We start from the raw sequence: 23,871 nt of genomic DNA on the forward strand, positions 1-23,871 counted from the left end.
TTATGGTGAGTTTTCTCACTGCCTTTTCTACTCTAGATACTGAGCCTAGAAGCCCTGTGCTCCGAGTTTTCTCTTCAAGCAATGCCATTCCATGCATAGGGCCTTTCCGATGGCTTTGTGCTCGTCATGGGAGTGGAGGGTGGGACAGGTCAGCCACACCCCTGCAGACAAAGTATATTTATTTGGCTTCTTTGTCAAATGTAGACTTGTAGCCACTGAATGTAGAGTTATGTGACTTGAACTTGATTGTTGGGCCCAGAGGAGTTTGGGCAACACTGAGGTTCTTGGCCATGCCCAGGTCTGGGACCCAACAGCACAGATGCATTGTACTTGGAGAGAAGCTGTCTCAAAGCTGGTGTAACAGTTTATATTGTGGATTCTAAAGATTATAGATCCTCCCCTTTCTCTTTTCACTGAATTTGCAATAGCCTCTCCTTACTCCCCAGGACCTCAAAGTCCCACCCGTGGCCTCTCTGAATCACTTTAAATGGGACGAGAATGTCGAGATACGCTTCATGCCCCCTTTCCTGTGCAGAGCACCTCCCTGACTTTCCCATGTCACAAATCAGGGACTTGTTTCCTGACAATTGCCAAGCCAGAGAACTCCTCCCCAGCACCCTGAGGAAGAAGCAGCTCTTGTCTCCAGAACTGAAAAGAAGATATTTTTCTTTCTATTCCATTCTCCAAAAAGTCAGGCTCATAAAAAAGAATACAAATTACACCCAGCAGCTCTTATCAGCTTGGTAAAGAATTGCTACTTTCAACTTTATTGCCTTAAAAAGAATTCAAACGCTTCCATCTTTTAAAAACAATTTAGGTTGAGAAAAGGAATTAGATCCGTGTGCAGAAGTCGCTTGCCTGGCAGGATTTGAAGGGGTCACGGCATTAACCTTGAACACTGATGCTTTAAATGAGTAGCCCAGGCAGTGTAAATGTTCTCCCGGTGGATATGTGCTGTGGGTCTGGTCTCTGGGGCTGACAGCCACACGAGGGGGCAGGCTGGTGGGGCCTTATGTGACCCAGGAGCCCTGGGAGGGAGTTTTCTGCCCCATGCCTTCCCTTCCTTCTTCAGCCTCTGATGCCGTGGGTCCCCAGAGCCACTCTTTGGATGCAGGCAGTACTGTCTCAGATTCTAGCATGAACGTCCAAATACTCATGGGAGGGAGAAGAAAACATTTTTAATCAGTTTTGGACTTTGCTTTGCTTATATCTGAAAATCAGTTGAAGCTGGAGCAGAATAGCAGGTTGTATGAGAAATGGCTCAGCGCAGCCACCTGCCACCCAAGAGCTGTGTCCCTTGGCCTCTGGGGGACCACGTCATGAGATTGTTCACAACCCGCTGCAGAGGCTGGTGGCTGTTCTCTCCAAACCGGAGCGTAAATAAGCTCAGAAGTGATTTGTTCTATTGTGCATCTTGGTTCTCTTTCGCTTCCGTAGTGTCCATGCAGCCAATGGCAGGAACACCTTTCTTTTGCATGACACAAGATCTGATAGAAAACCTGCTCCTGTCGCCTCCCGGCAGGACAAAGCCTGGGCGTCTGCGAGAGTGGATAGAACAGAGAGGGCCTTACTGGGCCTCAGTGTTCTCCAGATGGCCGGGAAATTATGGACCACTTATTAAAATCCGAGTATCCATCATTTGCTACTCATTGGCAGCGCCTGGCTTTACTTCTCCAAGTTGCCCTTATTAAACAGGTCGTGCCTGTGAGCAGACTCCATTTCATTTTTCTGCTGATATTAACGTTTCCTCATAAATTGTCCTCATGTAGCATATTCTCACTTTTTATCACAGTAAATTGCACTTCCAGCACAGCCCTGGAACCTGTCTCTATTTCATCTGAAGGATCCACAAATGATCTGTAATGAATCTTCATCCCCGGAGGCTGTGGGCTAGCACTCCTGCCCTCCGCACGGAGTGGGAAGGCCGCTGGAAAGAGCTGTTTATCTCAGACTTGATCAACAGTGAGGACCCAGGCCAGGGAGGTCTAATGATTGACTAAAAATTGTTCAGTTCTATCAGATTTTTACATGTGTCTAGTCAACTATGCATGCTTTTTTTTTTTCCACTAACAATGTAATAGTTTGTCTGAGATCAAAGGCAGTGTAAAAACAAAAACAAAAACAAAAACAAAAACAAATACCACCTAACGATGTATACCCTCTCGCCAGTATTACAGTAATACCTTTTAAAATGCCGCTGATTGACCAGACTAGTCCGGAACTTACTGTGTTGTTAAGCAGAATATATGGGAGCTTGCCTCAGGAGTTTAGCACAAATGAAGACACAATTATATCCCCATAGCAAGGCTCTGAAATTTGATCATATTTCCATCCACTTCCAAAGGTCACGATGTCTTGCATTTATCCACCTTTCAAGTTCACTTTGTTTCATTTCACCTTCTTTCAGATGTGTCAAAGAAGGGTGCTATTTTCCAATACAGGAAGTACTTTGCACAGCACAGTGTTAACCAGAAATCAAGTGCTTACTTATCCAGACTGTGCAAAACAAGGACACAGGTCCCGTGTGCATGGGTTTCTGTGAAGGCAGTACCAAGGGAAGAGAAAAGGAAGAGTAACCTGCTTGTCAGTACCCCCTCTGGCTATTTGGGGCTTCCTTTTTTTGCCCCTGGCTTTTGTCATTCTCAGCTTCGGGGGAAATATGCAGAAGTGTGGGCCCACCCATTCATTGGTTCCATAGACATCTTTCAGAGCTCCTTGTCTGCTCATTGTCTGCCAGGTGATGTGTGGGGAAGGGTGTCTAGTCCAGGCCTTAGGCTTTAGTGAGGGCCCCTCCCCACAGCTAACTAGAGAACCACCTGATCCGGGGGTTTGGAGGGGTGGGGGGGGTGGGGTGGCAGGAAACTACAGAATCCGGGACCGAACTTTGTAGAAATCCCTGTGTCTTCCCAGATGTTCTATCCAGGCTTCCTCACTCTCTGCATTGTCTCCCAGCTTGGCTCTTGCATTTGTGTGAAACATCCCCAGAAGTGACCGTAATGGGTTTGTCTTCACATTGGCATGGCACACACTAGAGGGGCTGGTCATGTGCCCCGGTGACACTGACTTGCGGGGAGCCTTTCGGCAGGTCTCCCCATCTGGCTGCTCAGATCAGAAGCCTCTTTCAGCAGCTCGTCATGAGGACTCACTGTGTGCAGGGCTTCCCTCGGGGTCTGGGTAGAGGAGGTGTTCAGAAAGTGCAGCAATTGCTCCCAGTCTACAGATGGTCCTTCCCTCTAGCCTTTTCTAGCCAGCACCTACCCTGAACTCACAACAGCAGGCTCCGATTCCCCTCAGGCAAGGCCCTCTTAGTGTCCCCCAGAGATGTGTTTGGAAGCGACACAGGCTGAGTTCTGCCACACTTTCTTCCCCAGATGGCCTTGTGTGGCTGGGCGCCATTGCCCCGTCTCTGCCACCCTCCAGCAGCCAACCTGCCCACCAAAACACACATGCTAAGTGGCATGTCCGTGTGCTCAGGGGACTGTGATTCCTGCTCCCGCCGGGGGCCAGAGCCCTTGGCTTCAAGGAAAACTCCAGGAGAGTGGGGGTGAGGTGGGAACGCATGACACATGCTTAGTCATAAGGGGCTGTTTCTTGGGAAGGGCCTGGGACAAGAAATAGAAAGGAAACCCACATATAGGTCAAGATTCCTTGGTGGGACCTAGAAGTAGGGATGGGCCCGTAGTAGGAGCCACCAACTTGGGGAGAACATTAAGGCATTTTCCAGTGAGAACAAAAAGATGGGGCTAAGGTAAACAGGAGAAGGAGCTGGGCAAGAATTTCAGGCCCTTTTCTCAGGGAGGCAGGCCTCTTGGATGCCCAGAGTGACCAGACATAGTTCAGTGATGGCTGTCCTTTATGGGTTTCCTTGTGGTTCTGTGCTATCGCTTCTGAATGTGGGGGCCTGAGCATGGCAGCTGCTTTGCTGATTTCCTTATAAATGGGCTCCTCGATCACCCATGATCTTGTGGCCGGCGACTCCCCTTCTTTGCAGATCCAGGGCACCACACACCCTCACTCTCCAGAGGCGTGACAAGTACAGAGAGAATTGTTCCTAAATAGCATGCTGTTGCAAAGGCTGTGGTGGGTCTTTAAAGTTAGTATGCTACCCATCCTTGGGAAAATGCCAGCTCTGCGCTCCATGGGGGGAATGCTCTGAAATGTTACGAGTTGGGATTTTTAAAAGATGCTAATTGTCGACAAGTTTTCATTATCTCAGGCTCCCAGTGTTGGGGGGTGCCTAGAGAAGTGGCCAACAATTAACACATACATAAATAATCGGTGGCATTTGCACTTTGTGGAATAAATCCTCAGCGATGCGCTGGAAGGCTTCCATGTGGAGGTTTTTTTCCACTCCATTTGTGATTCCTTTAGGCCAAGATAAAGTGAAACGGGCTCATGCTTAAGAAATGCGGGTGGCATAATGGTCTCAGGCTGATGAGTACAAGTTAACCTGGAGAAGGAAGGCATTGTTGCTTGTCACGGCATTTTCTCCGCTATGAGAAAAAAGATCATTTTGTCCCTATTGTCAGGGGCCGGGCCCAGGCCTGAAGGCTTGTGTGTTTGCCCTGACAGCTGATGAGGCCTTTTGAGGAACAGCATGACCGAGAGAAAAGAACTCAAGCTTTGGAGACAAGTTCAAGTCCAGCTCCTGCCAAGTACTAGTGGAGGGCCCTGGGTGAGCTGCGAGGCCAGATCTAGGTCCTGGCTCCCGTCCATGGGAGGGGAATGAGAATGCTGCCTGAGTCAGTAGGCTGTGTGAGGAAAGGGAGGGGTGTGTGTTTTGGAGTGGGGGAAAGGGAGTATTGAAGTATCTGGAGGGGTGCTTGACCAAAGGAGATGGCTCAGACTTGGTCCTGGGTAAAACAGAGGCCAGAGGCACTTCCTGCAGTTGCTAAGAAAAACTGTCCTCTTGGCCTCTTTTTAAGCATTTGGATATTAGAGCTGATCTCCATCTCCATATGGCCAAAGGGACTCTCCCATCCTGTCCATGCGAGCCACCGTGCATCTACCATTCCTGTCAGCTCTAGGGGCTGCTTTCTGTCTAGAGCTTTAGGGAGCTAGGAGCTGGACTTCGGTTTGTACCTACTTCTCTATGGAAGTTGTGGAATCAGGCTGGCTGAGGAGCCAGGTCAGGATCCAAATGTACCCTGGCCCCCAGGGGCCCTGCAGGAGGGCATGTTATTGTCCTGTGTCACTTATATTCCAGCTCTGTGATGCACTTGGCCATGGGAAAACTGCAACTGGCCTGTGGTTCAGACAGGGGCTGCTGCTCCTGCAGAAGGGGACGTATTTTCTTCCCCAGGTATGGGAAGGACAACTGCCTTGCACTTCCTTAACCGATGTCTAGCTGTGACAGTGTGTGCTGGTGTATGGGTGTCAGACAAGTGTAGACACCTAGCTCTGCCTCTGGAAGGGATGCCCTCACCACTGGCAACCTGTGCCTACCATTCCAGCCCTTTCTATGGGCTGCGTGCCACAGTAAGCATGTGGAGGGGGGTCTCCTATTGAAAGGGGGCTCAAACAGGAGTCAGCTGAACCTTTGGAAGTTTTTACCTTCTCAGCTCTTCTTCTAAAGTTCTCTGTTGGCCAGTCTACTGATGGACACGAGAGCTTGGAAGTCAATCACTGATGGTTTGGCAAAGTCTTGCAAGACTCACAGCAGCAACTTAACCAGGGCTGCCAGTTTGGGTCTACCGAGACATGGTTCCTGCCTCCTGCGGGGTCCAGGTAGAGAACCTGCAGTTGCTCAAGGACTCTGTCACCTGTCACCGCATTGTTTTGAGGATTGTCCCATGGCCAGGGTGCCCAGCTCTGGTAGAGAAACCCAACTGCAGGAATGCAACCTCCCTACTTGCTGGAGGCGAGTGACTGGAGCCCACCCTGGCCAGAAGGCCAGCTGCACTCCCTTCCCCACCCATGGAAGGGAGGGCCACCCTCTATTTGCCTGGTTAGCTCAGTGCTTCTCTGCTCATGCTGATAGTGCTACAAAGCAGACCTGCTGTAGTGCCAGCGTGAAGGGAAGCCCCACGTTGTGCTGCCTCAAAGGGTCTGTGGAGTCATGGCAGAGACAGTGCTCATCTCTGGCCATGTTGTGTTTATTGTCAGTCCTCTTGACACTGTTGGCTCCATGATGGCACGAATGGGGCTGCTGGCTCACACCTGCCTTCCAGAGAGTTAGGACAATAGCTGGTGTGAAGCAGGCACAGTCTATTGAGTGAAGGATGGAATGGATGAGACTATGTACGTCTACCCATTCAAGAAGCCGCTGAATGATGAGCAGGCTGGAGACTTTTGAGTGGAAGGAATGGGAGGGACCTTCCTGTTCACTGCTTATCTATAGTGAGCTCCTTTCCGGGCCAGGAGCCTCATACGTAATTTCATTTAATTCCCATGATAACCCCAGGGTGGGAGGTATTTGTCTCAGGTTGGGTTCCTGGAAGCAGACTCTGAGGCAAGGATTTGTGTGACAATGATTTATTAAGAAGTGTTCCCAGGGGAATTAAAGGATAAAAGAAAGGGAAAGGCAGCAAGGGAGTGGGAATGTGGGACAGGGAAATGAAGGAAGCCGGAGTGGGTGTGCTTGCAAGTGACGCAGTTTGGGCGTGGTCCCACGGAGAGTTTCTGGACCCAGTGGCACTCACACGTGGAGCAGTCTCATCTGGGAACGGGGCAGCTGGGATCTGTATATGTGACGCTATCAGTCCTCCATTAGGGGTGTAAATTCCCAGGCAGCCTGAGAGCTGCGCAGGGTTCCAGCAGCCGGAGCCACGGGTGCCTGCCGCTGGGCGTGAACACACACAGGGAGCCAGTGTGCTCAGAAACCCTAATGGAATTGGGGGGGAACGTGGGCAGAGCATGGAGAGCCCTGTTGGCATTGGAACGCCTTAACAGGCGTGGAGCTGCCGCTCAGGGAGGTGGAGTAGCTCACCCAGGAACCCATGGCTAAGCTGTGCCAGAACTAGGATTCGAACACGTTCTGCCTGCCTGCTTCTCCCGACCCCGCTAGCTCTGCCATGGAAGAGAGGGCTTGGCTGCACCTGCCGCAGACATGGCTGGGGAGGAAGATGGAAGGATGGCACTTAGATGGCGAATTAGAGGTGCTGGGAGGGACACTGCCCACTGGGCTGTGAGCATTTAGGGCTCTTCCCATGGAGCTGGCAGCTCTCCAATAACTAGTTGGGGGTGGGGGTTGGAGAGAAGTGTTCCTTCTAAATCTGCAGTAGCTTCTCCTTTCTATCTAGCCCAGCTTCTGTGTAAATTGCATCCTTTGGAAAAGGCTGCAGCCAAGCGCTATTTATCTCTGTGTGGGGGAAAAGAGGCTTAACCAATTAACGGAGCTTAATTGGTGAGGAAAGTAGGACAAGAAAGTTGGCCAGTTGTCCTATGGGGTTTTCTGATCAATTCTCTCCATCAATATCTTTCATGCGTGTATCTGAGACCAGGTGGGACAATTCCTGAGAGGAGCCAGGGTCCCAGCTGTTCCCTGGGACTTCCCAGCATCTGTGTCATGTCCTCTGCACGATGGGAATCTTTGGGTAACAGAGGACCGTTCACCCACACAGGTGCATCTCTACCTTCAGATTTGAGGAACTAAATATTCTGGAGCAGGGCTTCCAACTGCGGAAGCCAAGAGGCAGGGTTGAAACGATGAAATAACACAGGACCTCAGGCAGATCGCTATTCCTGGTGCACCGGCCTCAAGGAGTGGAGCCCCAAGGTCTGCATTTTTAAAAGGCCCCTAGGAGATTCCTACATGTGGCCAGACTTTCCAATCATTGCTTCAGAACAGCTGTGCTGAGGGAGTCTTGCCCCTCACCCATGGTCAGCCTTCCTGCTGATTCTTAAGTCCTTTCAGGGACATGCTGTTCCCCTTCCACCGGGCACATCCCCTCCATGAGACCTTACTGCTCCCGAAGTAGCCCATTCCATCTTGAACCACTCAGAAGGTCAGAAAGTTCTCTCTTCTATTGAGCTGATACTTCCCTCCTTGGTTCCTGGAGACCTTGGTCCTAAACCAACTCTGAGAGCCTGCGAAGAGCAGCTTCATTCTCTCTCAAACACGACAGTGCTTCATGTGCCTAGAGGTGCCTGTACTTTCCCGGCCGCACTCCATGACCAAATCCTGTCTGCGGTGTCCCACGTTGAGTGCGGTGGCCCAGTCGTAGGTGCCCAGCCCCTGCCTTTCCAGGGCTCCTTACTTGGCAGTGTGGCTTCCAAGTTTCATCTCCCCAGATGCCCTATTGTTCCTGGAAACCAAGGGCTTTGAGCTCAGCCTTGTTAAGCTGCCTCTCTTTAGAATCAGTCAGTGTTGTAGCATTTTGAGATATAATGACACGCTCCCAGTGCTGTGTCCTATACAGATCTGTTGAGCGTGTCGCTGGTGTCCTCCACGTGAGCATTAAGGGAATGCTGAGGTGTTGGCAATGGAGGCAAACCAGAGCCCAGCAGAGTGCTGCAGCATGTTCCCAGAGCACCCTGTGCCCACGCCTCCCTCCCACACATCCTCCCCAGGGCTTCGGGCTTCTGAAGACATTCCTGAAGGTCTGTGTGGGGAGGCTTTGGGCTGGGTGGCTGGGACTGAACCTGGAGGTGCTCTCTCTTCCCCTCATCTGAGAGTCTGAGGCACCTCAGAAGGCGGCTGGCCTGAAAGTCCTCACAGCTTCTGGGGAAGGGGGGCTGGTGTATAGAGTGAGTAGAATGGGGAGAAAGTATCTTCAGGACATGGTTCCACAGGGGCTTGGCATCTCTGGAGCTCCTTTCTTCCACATACAGGAGAGAGAACACTTGAGGCCTTCTTCCTGGGGTAGGGGACGGAGCAACCTAGGCATTCTTAGACATAACTCATTTATCCTGAGGAGGAGAGGGTTTCGAGGGGGCATGGCTTGTGAGGAGGAGCACTTGTGTGGCTAGAGAAGATTTTCAGGATCCAAGCATGTGGGGCAAGTCAGTGAATAAGGGTGGAACCTGCAAAGCTTGGGGATGACCACTTCCTGCCTCTGCTTTGTGGGAAAGGCTTGGGACTGGGATGGATGCCATTCCATTTTCTGTATTTACTGCTTCTTGAGATTGAGGACTGAAGATATTGGCAGGAGAGAGGAAGCAAGTGTTATCTAATTTTTTATTGCTGAACAGAGACTGGAGTGGCTAAAAGACAGCCAGTGACGGGAGTCCCCTTCAAGCCAAGTCTAGACTCCCCTCCTCATCTGTCTTCATAGGGGCTGGCACCCTCTCACTTCTGGAGAAGGAGAATTCATGTCCTCCTCCACAGATGGCCCAGAAAGACTCCTCTGTCCACCTCAGTGTCGTGTGGGAGCTATCTGTGAAGGACTGGGCTGCTGGAGCTGGCTGGGGCACTCCCATGGGCTCTCTTTCCACATGCTTGCTGTCTTGGTCAGCAGACCAATTCATTCTCCATGTAGATGAAGTCCTAACAGAAGCCCTGTGCACGGGCAGTGCAATGGTCTAGCTCCCACATATGGCTGGGTCGCTGGTGCAGGCAGCGACCTGTACCCCTCTGTGCCTCATGGTTAAGAAAAATGGGTCATATCTCTGTGTACTGGTGAGGAAAGATAGTCTTGATACACTTATAGATAAAAAAATGACAGATGCAACCTGATGTGTAGGTCATGATTCCAGTTTAATAGAAGCAGGTGCCTGATAGGTGTATGTAGATATGTACCACAGCCTTCTAGAAAGGGACACCTCGAACAACCTCTGGAGGATGCATGCAAAGGGATAAATGGGGCATTTTCACCAATTTAGCATGTTTTGAAAAATTTGGGGCAGGGTTTTGGGATGATTTTGAACATTTTTTTCCTGTATTTTTGCAAATAAAAAAAGTAATAAAAATTACATCACACACAAAAACTTACATCACAAAAGTACACACACGCAAAGAGGACAACAATCTGGTAGCTCTCTCCAGGTTCATAGATGACTTGGCACAGTGCCTGGGACTCAGCAAGTCCTTGACACATGCTAACTGGGAGAATTCTTACGGGACATGCTTGACAATGACCGATTCCTTCTCTCCTTTCAATCTGTTGGATTTCCAAATAAAGGGGGGTAAAAGCACCCATAAAACACCTGAAAAAGAATAAAAAATGGGGTCCTATCTGCCTTGCCCTCTTATCCTTCCTTCGTGTGTTCAACATCAGTATTCATTCACATATTGAACACTATGTTCTGGTTATGGTGTAAGGTTCTGGGACAGAACCATGACCACCCAAGATGCGGAGACCCCAACTTGGTGAAGTAGATTGGCAATACGAAATAGATAAGCTAACTATTCACATACTGAAATTGGAAGTGCGATCAATAAATAGAGCAAAGTGCCAGAAGAGAGAATGATGGAGGGGGGTATCACCACCCAGAGACAAGAGTGAGTCAGTTCTATGGGTCTTTTGTGGTTCTTTAGAACTAAAGGCAGCTCTCAGCCCCAGCAGAGGCACCTCTGAGTCCCAGGTGTCGTTCAGCATGGCTGGATGAGGTGCCATACGTCCCTCGTTCCAGATTCCTGATACTCTAGCCTCTGGCAATCCTGAGAATCATATCCCAAGCTCCCCTCTAGAAAGGTGCTCTCCAGGAGAGGGGAGGAATGCCCCAATCTGTGGTGGCCTTGGGATTTCTGCAGGAACCAGAGCTTTCGACGTGCTCAGGGCTGGTGCATGAGAGCTTGGAAGAACAGCAGGAAATCAGATGTCTGTGTTCAGATTATGCGGTTTGTAACTAAGGCAGCCAGAGCTGACCCCAGGGGATAGCATGTTTTGCAAAGAAAAAAATCTCCAAGAGCAATGTTTATCAAACCCCGTCTCGGCAATCATCCTGCATGTCTGCCAGCTTCTGGCTTGCTTCTGTTCATGTTTGTTTTTTTTTTTTTCTCTCTGCAGGCTGTGGAGACCAACCTGGCTTCCAAGGACAGCCACTGGGTCTTTGTGAATGAGGTAAGAACCCCAGAAGGCCGAGGGGCACAGCCTGCACCGAGCCCCTTGCCCTTGGGAAAGCTCAGGGGGATGCTGTGGGGCCCAATTCTGCCCTGGAGTGCTGGAATGAATTCCAGGGCTCCACTGTAGCACACAGGGGTTCAGAGAGTTGGATGTGACCTGCTGAGATGCTTACCTGGAGCAGGTGGGAACCAGAGGAGTCAAGGCTGGAGTAGATGAAGAATGTAGAAGCCGAAGGGCAGTGGCCTCAGGCATGGAGTGTGAGGAGTGAGAGAGGGCAGCTGGTCAGGGATCAGGGACTGGAGCAATTAGGGCAGGTTAGAAAATGGGGCTGAGAGGGGGTGAGGCAGAGGAATGAGGAGGGGATGGAGGAAGCTGAATTTCATATAGGAGGTTGGAGGTGTGTGTGTTACTTGGGTGAGTGTGTGTATGCATAAGAGTGCATGCGTGTGAGAGTGTGTGAGAACGTGTGTGTCAGCCTGTGTGTGAGCACGTATACGGACATGCATGTGAGTGTGTCTGTGAATGCACACACCTGTGTGCAGCTGGAGGGGGCAGGAATCTGTATAGCCATTTAAAGGAGGTAAATTGGAAAGCCTCTTCTGTGACAGGCCATCCCACTGCTTTGGGCCCTGGGATGAAGGGGAGCACCGATAGTTCACTGTGGCCTGGTCTGCTCTTTATCAGTGCCCCGTGACTGGTCCTGGCCTCCTCCACACTATGGACATGACATGCAAGTGGCCTGTGACCACCCACCCTGGCTCTCCTCAAGAACCCCCTGTGCCCACATGCCCATTTGGGAAACACCGCCAGGGCAGCCTGTGTGACCCCAGCATGCTGTTAACAGAGCTGATTCTAGAAGGTAGTTCCTGGTGCCCCTTTCAGCAGGCCTTGGGCCCTCAGCTGCTCCTAAATTAACTGATCAATTTCTAATGGGCTCATTCGAGGAGATGCAAAGTTTATTATGTAGGCAATTTATTCTTTTATGATGTGTGTTTCTTCATTAGCTCAGTGCTCTATGGTTGAAAGAGTTCTGGGTGGCTTATTTTAATAATTTTATAGGTAGTATCAGATAGTAACTCTTGCAAGGCCTACTTTTCATGGCTTTTCTCCATAAATTCACATCTAATTAGCTTTTCAAGCCAGGCCAGTTGGAGACATGCATGGTAACTGTCCATTTACCTTGGGTTGTGGATAGTTGTGCTCCTAATGAGGAGGGACATGGTGGCCACCGACCTATTCTTCAGAGCCTGGTGGAGTGCTCCTGGGTCCTGGGGAAGTTCTGATCCTCTGGGCTTCACCAGCTTCTCTCCAGGTTTCTCAAAGTCTGGGTTCCTTTGTCCCAGAGAAGGGAGCATTTCACGTGCCTCTTAGGGCAAATGTCTGGTGCTGGCTGCAGTTTTATGGTGACTTCTCCAAACCGGATAGCCAGTGTCCCTCTGTTGCCAGTCTTCAAAAATAACTCTACTTTTGTTTCTAACTTGCATTTTTTTTCTTCCCTGTATCTGACCCTCTCCAGGGTCCTCTGTCCCTCCTGATTCCTTCTTCAGGGCTGGGGGTAACTTAGGCATGGCTTGTGGTGACATGCCCGCAAGGCATTGCTGTGGCAGCTGGACCCCAGTAAGTGTTACCAGGAAGGGTCAGGTGTGGACACGGATATCAGCCACACTGGAACAGCCTCACCCAAGAAGATTGCTATGTGACTCCCTTGGCTACATGTGTCCTCCTCCAGAAGTGACCTCTCCTGCTTTTCGGCTTCCTTTTCTATGGGGAGGCTCTTCCTCTTGAGAGTGAAGGATATAGCCTACTCTATCTTGATCACCCATTATGTGCTAGGCACTTGTCAGGGCATTTTATGTTTGTCCTCAACAACAATCCTGTATAACAGTTATTATCATCCCCATTTTACGGAAGGGAAAGAGCAGGCTCAAGAGGTTAAATCATTTTTCCGAGGTCATACAATTATTCAGTGGTGCATCTGGGACTCTGCAGGAAGACTATCTGACTCCCAAGCCCTTTCTGCCAAAGGACGTCATCATGCACGAGGCCCTGACCGAGATCCTTAACTTGTGTTTGGGGTCTGATTCTGTAAGGCCAGCAGGTAGGGCTCAGGTATGCCACTGATGAAGACACTCCTGGCTTTCTTGTCAGCTCATGGACGTTCTTGAAGTTTATGATCTGAAGGTTGGTTCCCCCTATAAAGCTTGGACCCTTGGACCCCAGTGTGGTCTCTAGTTAATGACCAAGATGTTCTCTTTTATTTTTTTTTAAAGATTTTATTTATTTATTTGACAGAGAGAGATCACAAGTAGGCAGAGAGGCAGGCAGAGAGAGAGAGAGAAGCAGACTCCCTGCTGAGCAGAGAGCCCAATGCGGGACTCGATCCCAGGACCCTGAGATCATGACCTGAGCCGAAGGCAGCGGCTTAATCCACTGAGCCACCCAGGCGCCCCCAAGATGTTCTCTTAATTGCATGTAGACGTATTGTCAGGATACAGTCATATTCAGAACTTCCCTTTCCTGTTACAGTCTAGCCCTACTGGAAACAAGATTTCTGTTACTCAGTTGATAGCCGATAGTCATATCATTCTGGGCTCTTTCTAAATACAGAGCCATGGACAAATTTTCCCAGTTGCTTTTCTGTTTGTCATACATGATAGGTAAAATAAGGCGGAAAGAAGAGAAGTAGGGGAAGTCCTTTGTGGTTCCAACATGGTCTCCAGAATTCAGAACCTCTCCTGGGGCCCCATCTTCTCATTTCTTGAACTGCCTCCCACTTCTCTGGAGGAAGTTCAGTTTGTCTAACAGGGTTGGGTTTATGTCTCTTGGTTCCACATCTTTCCACAGGAAGGCCTGCCCTGTGGTCCCCAGCTCTGCTCCAGCTTCTCTCATTCCTCATAAACTCTGTTCTCCAGTTTCTTGCCCTGTATCTGATTCACTTATCGTGTTTTCCTGTATTCAAGATAAACACACAATGGCACAGGCCTTTGTTTTTTTGTTTTTATTTTTTTCCTTAATGGGGTGGTTTTCTTAAAATATCTACCCCTTCACTGGTGAATATTGGTGTTGTATGTTTGAGGTCTGTTTCATTTGGAGAGTGGGTAATTGGATGCAGAGAAAGGCTTGCGAGTATATGAGCCTCACTGACAGTGTCTAGTTTCTGCAGGTCTCTGGGTTTGACTGTGGGGATACTGGCAAGCAGATGTGCTTTTGGGTATAAACTATATTTTTATTGATCGGTTGAATTATATGTTAGCTTGGAGGAGGGTAGGGATTTGAAAGAACTGTGGAAAGCTAAGTGAACAACTAATCAAGGTGGCTACTAGGTCATGAGTCCCTTGAAGACATGGCCAGAATTCAGCTCATCACTGAATTCCCAGTGCCCCATGCGAGGAGTATATTCTTAGAAAGATTTGGTTGAAGGTAAGTCAATATACTTAGTTAGGGTAGAGCAAGTTTCTTTGAAGAGCATTTCCCAGGAGGCCTTCAAGGAAAGCCAAAGGCAACAATTAAACTGAAGACTCGGGGATGGAGGGGACCACTCTGGGTCATTCATCAGAAACTGCCAGTTGAGGACCAGTCAGACTTGAACATGGATGAGCTAGCCGGTTTCTGGAACCTCTTCTCTTGCTGCTCCAGAGTACTTCCTCTCCATCTGGCTTTCAGCAGATCCCAGGTGAGCCAGTGCTTAGGACAGGTGTCCTCAATGCCAGGTGGAGTCAGAGAATGGCCTCTCCACGAGGGTCTGTCTCTTGGGAACCTTTTGGGGGACATTCTTTTATGGAATATATATACAAATTTCCAGACTCTTCCAAAACTAAGCTTGATTGGGACTCTGGTGCTCTGTTTATTGCTGAACAGCTCAGATTGTTAGATTGATTCTTCCAGACATGGGACCAAAGCATGTTTTGATGGAAATGGTTGCAGATGTTTAGAAAGTACTGCAGAAGCTCATACATAACCCTTGTGCTTAGGTTTCTCATTAAGTGAGGCTCTGAGCTGTGGTCTGTGGAAGAGACAGAGTTGGAAGGCCCCTCACATCCCTGCCCCATTTCCAGCAAATGTCAATGACCCCCACATCCCGTTCATCCCATGTTCATTCCAGACATTACCTCTGCACTCCAGACCCAGAGATCCAGATGCCTTCTGGAGTCAGCTGCTTGGAAACCTCTTGACCACCTCTAGCTCAGTGTGTCTTCCTCTAAACTCATCAATACCCCATATCCGGTTCTCACTCAGTGTTCCAGTCCCAGGAGCCAGTACCCCCTCCACATCTTCTGGTTGGCCCGCTATGCAGTGGAGAAAAACCAACATTATGGGCCCTGCCTCAGAACCTGTTGAGGATGACTCTGACCACACCTGTGCACCCTCATTTACTTTTTACCCTTCTTTTTTTTTAAATTTTTAATTTTTTATAAACATATAATATATTTTTATCTCCAGGGGTAAAGGTCTGTGAATCGCCAGGTTTACACAGTTCACAGCACTCACCATAGCAAATACCCTCCCCAATGTCCATAACCCCACCCCCTTCTCCCAACTTCTCACTCCCGTGGCTCATCCCTGCAAGTAGATGAGGGACTTATTTCCTATATTTATTTTCTTCTCCTGGCTCTAGATTTTGCTTTTTTCCTGGCATGCTCTTCCTAAATTGCTGTTTGCCAAGGACTTACCTTTCCTGCAGGGGTCTGCTAAACCTCTCCTTTGCTAAATGGTTTTCCTGGATTTCCCCAGTATTTATTCTCCTATGGCCCTCCTTGGCCCAGCTATGATACATTGGGACTTTGGTGCACGTGCCTGATTCCCTGAGCAACCTGTAAGTGTACCTCCTTTCCTTCAGGCTTCCTAGAGTTTCCAACACGAGGGACTCACACATAGGCTCCTCCTGCTGCTGGTCTGCTTCCTGCTTCCTCACCTTCACTCTGCTTGTCTAACTGCCAGTGTGTGGGAGAAAAGCATTTATAACCATTCCAACCCTTTACATATGCAGAAAGCCATCATCCTGCTCTGTGAGCTACAGTTGTCAGCACCCCCTTTCCCTGTGCTTGCATGTCCCATGGGGTACGAGCTCTTCCTTTGAGGTGCTCCCCCCGGCCCCTGGTCCAGGCCATTAGCCAATGACAGGGCAGCCAAGGAGAAAGGCAGAGGAAATGCTGGCCGGGTTCCTACAGCAGTCTCCAAATTGCATTTGGGAACATATGTTCTGCTAATCTCTAGGTGCTTTGTGGAAAAAGGCTTCTGTGATCAAAGAGGGTGGCTAAGTTCAAGTTCAAGAATGAGATACAGGTGTCTCCTGCAGGCCTCTTCAGTCTCAGAGGCAGGCCTTGCTTTTTAGGGTCGAGGCTGTGCACTCTGTCGGCTGCATATGCTTTTGTTCCAAACGCACTCGGGCTTTTTCTCTTGATGTACTCCCCTACACTCTTGAATGGGTCATTGAAAGGCGGTGGAGTGTCAGGGCCCACAAGATGGAGTTCATTCCTCCATGTGACTCATGATGTTGTTCAGGAGTCGACCCCAGAGCTCTCCCTGGTCTTAGTTTCTTAGTTTATGCCCCCCCATACAGAGCTGCCCTGAGTGTATCCTTAGAGATCGCCACCAGCACCTGACATGCAGGGTCATCCCAGTATCTGGACCTCTCCAGCCAGCCTTTGCCCAGAACGCCCTTATGTTGTTGGCCCTCGAGCTTCAGCTTCCACCTTGTTGCTTTCACTGGTTTGCCACCATCACCTACTCTGTGAGGATCCTCCAGGTGCAGACCTTGACCTGGCCTAGAGGGAATTTCCCTCAATGGTCCAGAGAATGAACGTCAGTCCAGACTTCCAAATCTTCCCTACCCTGCCCCCAACACACACTGAGTTAAAGCACATAAAAATGAGATTAGGCTACACACGAATAATGTGGGGGAAGGAAATGCTAATGCACTAATTGAAGAAAACAAGAAGAAAGACCATGATATGAATGAAGAATCAAATAGCTTTAAGAAATCTCTATTTGGGACACAGAGAGAGGTCGGGAAAAGATTTAATTTTTTTTCTTCCTTTCATTTTGAAGACTCCGATTCTGTTTGGATATTAAGTCCCTGTACCATTTACTGTCTACAAATTTAATTTAGTAACACTCCAAACCAATTATGTTTGTTGTAATTGAGCTGATTGTTTGTCTCCTCAGCCCCACTGAGGAGCCCTGGAGGACAGGGACCACATCCCACCCACCTCTGTACCCCCAGCTGGAAACCTGGAGCAGAGAGTAGGAGTCACCATTTATCAGACTTTGCAGTTCTGGCATTGTTTTTCCAGCATCACTCCCTTCATCTTTTTTTTTTTTTTTTTTTTTTTTTTTTTTTTTAACTTAGAAGTGTATAGCTTTATTGGGGTTTAATTCACATACAATAAATGCACATATTTAATGTACAGTTGACGTTTGATATATGAGTGCGCCATGAGCTGTGACCACAAGGAAGAAAGTGAACATGTCCATGACCCAGAAAGTATTCTTCTGCCCCTTGGTAATCCCATCCCCAGCCCCATCATCTCCCACTCACCAGACAATTACTGATCTGTTCCCAGCGCTATAGATTATTTATATTTTCGAGAGTTTTACATATATGGAATCATACAGTATGTACTCTTTTTTTTTTTTTTTCCTGTTTTGCTGTGGCTATTTCCATCCAGGTAATTATTTTAACATTCATCCATATTGCAGTGTATACCAGTAGTTCCTTTTCTTAATTGATGAAGGGTATCCAAATGTACAGATGCATCACAATCTGAATATCTCTTTATTCATTGATGGACATTGGAGTTGTTCTAGATTTTTAGTGATTACAAATAAGGCTGCTATCAATGTCCATGCACAGGCCTTTGCATGGACATTTACTTTCATTTTTCTTGGGTACATATTTACAAGTGGAATTGCTGGACCATGTGGTAGATGTATGTTTAACTTTTTAAGAAATTTTCAAGTTGGGTGAGAATTCCAATGGCTCCACATTGTGTTAAGTAGTTGGTTTGATCAGGTTTTTGATATTAGCCATTGGACTGGTATGTAATGGTTCCTCATTATCATTGTAATTTTAATTTCCCTAAGGACTCATGATGCCAAGCATCTTTTCTTGCATCTATTTGCCATCTATATCTGTATTTTTCTTAGTGGGGTGGGGGAAAGCTGAGATCATCGATTTGAGAACTTTTTCTTTAGTGCTATTAACTTCCCCTGAAGTGATTTAATGGCATCCCCCTAATTTTGTTATGTTGTGTTTTCACTGTTACTCAGTTTAAAGTATTTTCTGTATTATCTTTTGGTTTCCTCTTTGACCCATGGGTTGTTTAGAAGTATATTGTTTAGTTTCCAAATATTTGGGGATTTTTAAAGGATCTTTCTCTTATTGATTTTTAATTCAGTTTCATTATTGCCAAAAAACATAGTTTCTATTACTGGCATCTTTTAAAATTTATTGAGACTTACTTGATAGTCTAGTATATTGTCTTCCTGGATAAATGTTTTTTATGTGCACTTGAAAAAGATGTGTTATCTATTGTTGTGTGGAATGTTCTATAAATGTCAATTAGGTCAATTTAGTTGGTTAAGATTGTTTATGTCTTTTGTATCCTTGATTTTTTTGTCTACTTGTTCTATCAATTATTGAGAGAGGAGTATCAAAATATTCAACTTTAATTGTGAATTTGCCTGTTTCTCCTTGCAGTTATAGCTTAATGTATTTTGAAGCTTTGTTACAAGAGGCATAAATGTTTAGAATTTTATGTCCTGTTGATTAATTGATCTGTTATCATTACAAAATGACCTTCTTTATCCTTCTGCTCTGAAATGTCCTCCACTCTGAAATATAATTTGATGTTACTGCAGCTATTCCAGATTTATTTTGACTAGTGTTAGCCTAATATATCTTTTTCCATTCGTTTACTTTTAACCTACTTGTTTCTTTGTGTTTAAAATACAACATGTTTCTTGAAGGCCATTCATACTTGGATCTTGCTATTTTATCTGTTATAACACTCGGCCTTTTAATTGCAGTGCTTACATAATTTACATTTAATGTGAGAATTGCTATGATTAGTAGGTATGGTTTTTTCATCTGGAAACCAAATGAAGAAACCATTTCTTCCTTCCTTCCTTCCTTTTTTCCTTTTTTAAAGATTTTTCCTTATTTATTTGAGAAAGGGAGAAAGAAAAAGAGAGCATAAGCAAAAGGGGCAGAGGAAGAGGGAGAATCTTAAGCACCCTGCGCTGAGCATAGAGCCTGACGTGGGGCTCGATCTCATGACCCTGAGATCATGACCTGAGATGAAATCAAGTCAGAGGCTGTCTTGTGACTTAACTGTCTGTGCCACCCAGGCACCCCTGAAGAAACTGTTTCTAAGTGGGGGGAGAGACCACTGATGTCAAGTGCTGCCGTCATGAGGATGTGATGACATAGGGGGTTAAAGGTGGGATGGAGTTGGAGAACCAAGTCCCCAGGTACTTAATGTGTATTATTCCATTTTACAGATAAGGAAACGGGGGCTCAGAGAGATGGGTTGACTTTTCAGTGTCACATAGGAAGTGGCAGAGTCAGGATTTGAACTTAGGGGTGGGTGACTCCAAATTTAAGAAATATATACCCTCTGCCATGCTGCCTCTCCCTTACCCTTCCGCCTCATACTTAGCATTAACTAAACACTAAATGCATGGCTGCATGACTGAATACCAGTCACATATGAATGTTTTCATCATTTGGAAGTGGTGGAAAGTCTTATTATAAAACTTTTATTATTTATTATTAGAGTTCTTCCCTTCGGGTGATTTTACATATTAGCACCTTGTTTTCCTAGACCTTCTGTGGAAATGATGAAACTCTCCTACAAAAACCTGCAAGATTAAGCTAATACACATCCCATGAGTAGTATTTGAACGGAACAAACCCTATTTACTAGAAATGTACTTCCGCTCTCTACTCAGAATGAATCTATTTTCCTTTCTCAGCCCAAAAGGAATCTATGAAATTTAACACTTGTGGTGACAAATATATGAGGAAATTGTCATTGTGGGACATCCTTCTTTGGCCTTTTTCAAAGCCCCATGGGAAGGGTGCTTAGAGCTGCACTGATGGGTTTGGGATGGTATTAGAGAACAGTGACATACCATCGTGTTTTAGATCAGTCACCATGGATACCTCTTTGACTCTGGACAAACTGTTTTATTTCCTTCCTTGAACCTTATTTTCTTCATCTGCTCAGTAGGGTTCCTGAGAGGTACCTCTTAAGACAGGTGTGCAGATTAAATGAGTTAACTCACCCCAAGTGACCCATCACAGGGGTATGGCCTATAGCAAGCACTCTTGAAGGAGAGTTCCTCTTAACAAATCACTACTGTCCTATGGGAAAGTTCATCTTTGGAATTTAATCAAGGAAATATGTACCAGGTCAGTGCATGACTTTATGAGGAGTGCCAGGGGATGGAGACATGGCTTGACTCATCGAGGTGAACCTGAGTTATAATATTTCTAACTGTGTGTTCGGCTTGCTGGGGCCCTAGTTCTCCCTTTCAAACTCCTACACACCCTTTAAAATTCAGCCCAAATGACCCTCCCCTTACTTTGCAACACCTATGAATTGCTTCCATACCTTTCTTTATTCCAGACACCCCAAAAGAACTCGGGCTGTGATTCTTCGGTGGTCCTTAGCTCTTCCCCCATGTCCTGTCCCCCTACCAGAATCTGCAACTCTTGCCAATCTGTAATTCATTTCTCATGCATGTACCAAATACCTGTGAGGTGCTGGGGATGCCCATACACCTTGGAGAGATGCCCATACACCCTGGGGATGCCCATATACCTGGTACTCACCTTCAGAGAATTGATGGTGTCATGGGAGAGAAGAGTGTGCTCATGGATCACTGACCTACAGCAGCTAGGCAATGCTTGTAGAGGCCACTCCAGATCCTCTGTGATTTGCAACCAAGTTCAAGCTCCCTGCAGACAGAACAGCTCATCCAAATTCCTACCAGTGGCATGGAATCAGACTCCATGTTTTAGATGTGAGTCAACTGTCCCCAACAAGTACATTGTCGTTTTGCAGAGTTTTGACAGAAGGATGCTTGGGAAAGGGAGTGCTGACACTTAGGGAGTTTTAAAAATAGCTTTAATTACCGCGTGCAGCAAATGTATCTGAAAACTAAAGGTTAGTGTTTACCCTTGTGCATTCCTATCCATTGCTTTTCCCACAAATGGGTTCTGATGGATTCCGATGAACTCAGTACTTGTGCCAGAGAGATCCTATTATCTGTGCCTTCTACCCTGTTATTACACCTCCTTTGCCAGGCTGGATAATCACCATGTACCACATGGAGAGGCGAGAAGTCAGCACGTGTGCGCATGCGTGCACACAAAGGGCTGCTGCCTTTGCGCAGCGTGGGGGGGGCTTGCAGGCCCTTCACAGGAGTGTGTTTTCAGAACCAGAGTGTGGAAGCAGAGGTGAAGGCCGAAGACAATTCAGACCAGAGAAACTTCTCCTGAAGTGTCTCAAATAATGTTTGAGGGCTCATAGAGACCGGAGGCTTGGTTTGGGTTATTTTTCCCACTGTCTCAAACCAGAGGATGTTCTGTGCACTGGGGCCACGTGTGTCTTAGAGCTGTTGGAGAATCCCAAATGAATACTGTCAAATTTCAGAAAGGGGAGTGAAGAAACCCTTTATTTGTCAGTGACCAGAACTAGGATGCGGTTTCTTGCAGCCTTGCAGACTGGCTTGTTGGCTGCAGAAGTGATGAGGGGCTGCGACAGGTGCGCCCTGTGCCTGGTACTCCTCCCTGGTTAGGTTCAGAGTGGGGCTCCTGGGCAAGAATTGGGGAAGAGCCCACTTTCTGAGGCCAGTGGGGATCTTAATGGCCTCCTCTCTACTTAGATCTCTGCTTATTTGCTCTGGGGCATTGCAAGAACAGTGAACCGGGTTGTTACCTTCAAAAGCAGGGAAACTTACATTTGAGTACCTACTGTGTGCAGGCCCTGCTTTGGAGCCTTATAGACGTTATTTCAAAACAAATTATATTTATCCATGAAATCTCACTTAAAAGTATTTTGAGAGAAATTTCAGAATCCATTCAAAGTAAGAATTTTCAGTGCTCGCTTTGGCAGCACGTATATAAAGTGCGGATTTTCAAAGTAAGAAATTTGAACCTGTTTATAATAGGTGTCTTCCTCCTTGCCCTCGTGAAGGTCGAGCAAAGGTCCCTGGATTCTGTTCTGTCAGTATTAATCATAGAAAATCTCTGTAGATAGATACTCAGGAAGTTCCAACACTTAGGGTCTCAAGCCTGGGCATGGTGATTTTTTCCCCTTTTCTGGGTGTGAAAGACCCCACACATTGAGCACAGCCTTCCCAAGTGACTATGACTACCAGCTAGGGGCGCCTGGGTGGCCCAGTGGGTTAAAGCCTCTGCATTTGGCTCAGGTCATGATCCCAAGGTCCTGGGATCTTGCCCCGCATTGGGCTCTCTGCGCAGCAGGGAGCCTGCTTCCTCCTCTTTCTCTGCCTGCTTCTTCTCTGCCTACTTGTGATCTCCATCTGTCAAATAAATAAATAAAATCTTTAAAAAAAATGACTACCAGCTACTCCTTTCTGACACCCTGCCTTGGATTAATGTGTATCAGGGGATGGGTAGACCCACAGATCCCTCTTCTGTCTCCTTCCCATCTCAATGGGAAGTTTCCTGGCTCAAGCCACTCTGACCACTCCCATACCCTAAGCCACAGAGGCTTCCCCACCAACATCACTGCCAAGTTCACGTATTTGCTGAAAGAAAATATCTTGGGAGAAAGAAGAGTATAAACTTTCTAGAGCATAGGGTGTTGCTTGCTCCTGTGTGTGTACATGGGCACATGCATGGTAGTGAGAGAGGGACAGGGATAGAAGGAAAGCAGTGGAAAATTGCTCTTTTATTGGTGACTCTTCTACAATAGTAAAACAGAAGACAGATTAACTTGCTAATAAATTATCCTTTCCAATAGCCTTATATATGTAGTTTATTTTGCCAAATTGAGGTTTCTCTGTTGTGTTTTGTATCCTACTGCTTTCAATTAATAATGTGTAATTCACATTTTATCATGTCAGTAGCTAGCATGGGGAATAATATTTAATGGTCTTGTAGTAGTCTGTCATCTGGAGGAATCATAATTTATGCAAATCATCTCCATTTTTTGAAACTTAGGGTAATTAATGCTATTGTATATAATGCTGCAATTGAGCATTGTACCTGGGTCTTGTACCTGGGTCTGTTGTGTCTCTGATTCCTGCTGATGGTAAGAATACTGTTCCAAGGTATGGGAACTCTCAAAGAGCCTGAGCTCCTTTCATCAGACTACTCTGTCTCATCCCACGCTTTTGTCTTGTGAACATGAATATAACCGTTGTTCATCTTTACCCATATTATAGATAAAAAGGCTCACTGCATTGTGTTCATTTGTATTTCTTTGCTTATTAGCCAAGCCAAACACTTTGAACATTAAGGATTTTGATCAGACTTCTTTCTAATTTTGTGACTTAGCTCCTCATGTCCTTTGTGCAACTGTATTCATCCTTTTTTATGTGACTGGATCCTTACAGTGACCTTCTGAGACAGCTATTACTAACCCTGGAGTCAAGAGTACAAACTTGAGGGTCAGGGAAGGTCTAAGGTATCATCACCATATGAAGACAAGCAGAAATTTTCAGCTCACATTGATTTTTTTTAAACATTGTATTTATTTGAGAGAAAGAGAGACAGAGAGAATGAATGAACAGGACAGTGAAAGAGAATCTGAAGCAGTCTCCACACTGAGCAAGCCCAGCATGGTGCTCGATCCCACAACCACGAGACCACTACCTACGTTGGATACTCAGCCGACTGAGCCCCCCAGGTGCCCCAAGCTCATATTGATCTTGTTCATTGTGGTGCTGC

The 23,871-nt window shown here is 47.0% G+C and overlaps 1 protein-coding gene across 2 annotated transcripts in view; it reads left to right on the forward strand.

The window, feature by feature from the left end:
- GRID1 (glutamate ionotropic receptor delta type subunit 1) overlaps positions 1-23,871 on the forward strand; it is a 685,082-nt gene that overhangs the window by 421,286 nt on the left and 239,925 nt on the right. For both annotated transcript variants that reach the window (XM_004765778.3, XM_004765776.3), the window contains exon 5: positions 10,890-10,943. In XM_004765778.3, coding sequence (XP_004765835.1) covers positions 10,890-10,943 — 54 coding nt within the window. The remainder of the gene's footprint in view (positions 1-10,889; positions 10,944-23,871) is intronic.

This window comes from Mustela putorius, unplaced genomic scaffold (genome assembly GCF_011764305.1).
Source record: "Mustela putorius furo isolate JIRA1106 unplaced genomic scaffold, ASM1176430v1.1 tig00003909_pilon_pilon_pilon, whole genome shotgun sequence".
NCBI lineage: Eukaryota > Metazoa > Chordata > Mammalia > Carnivora > Mustelidae > Mustela > Mustela putorius.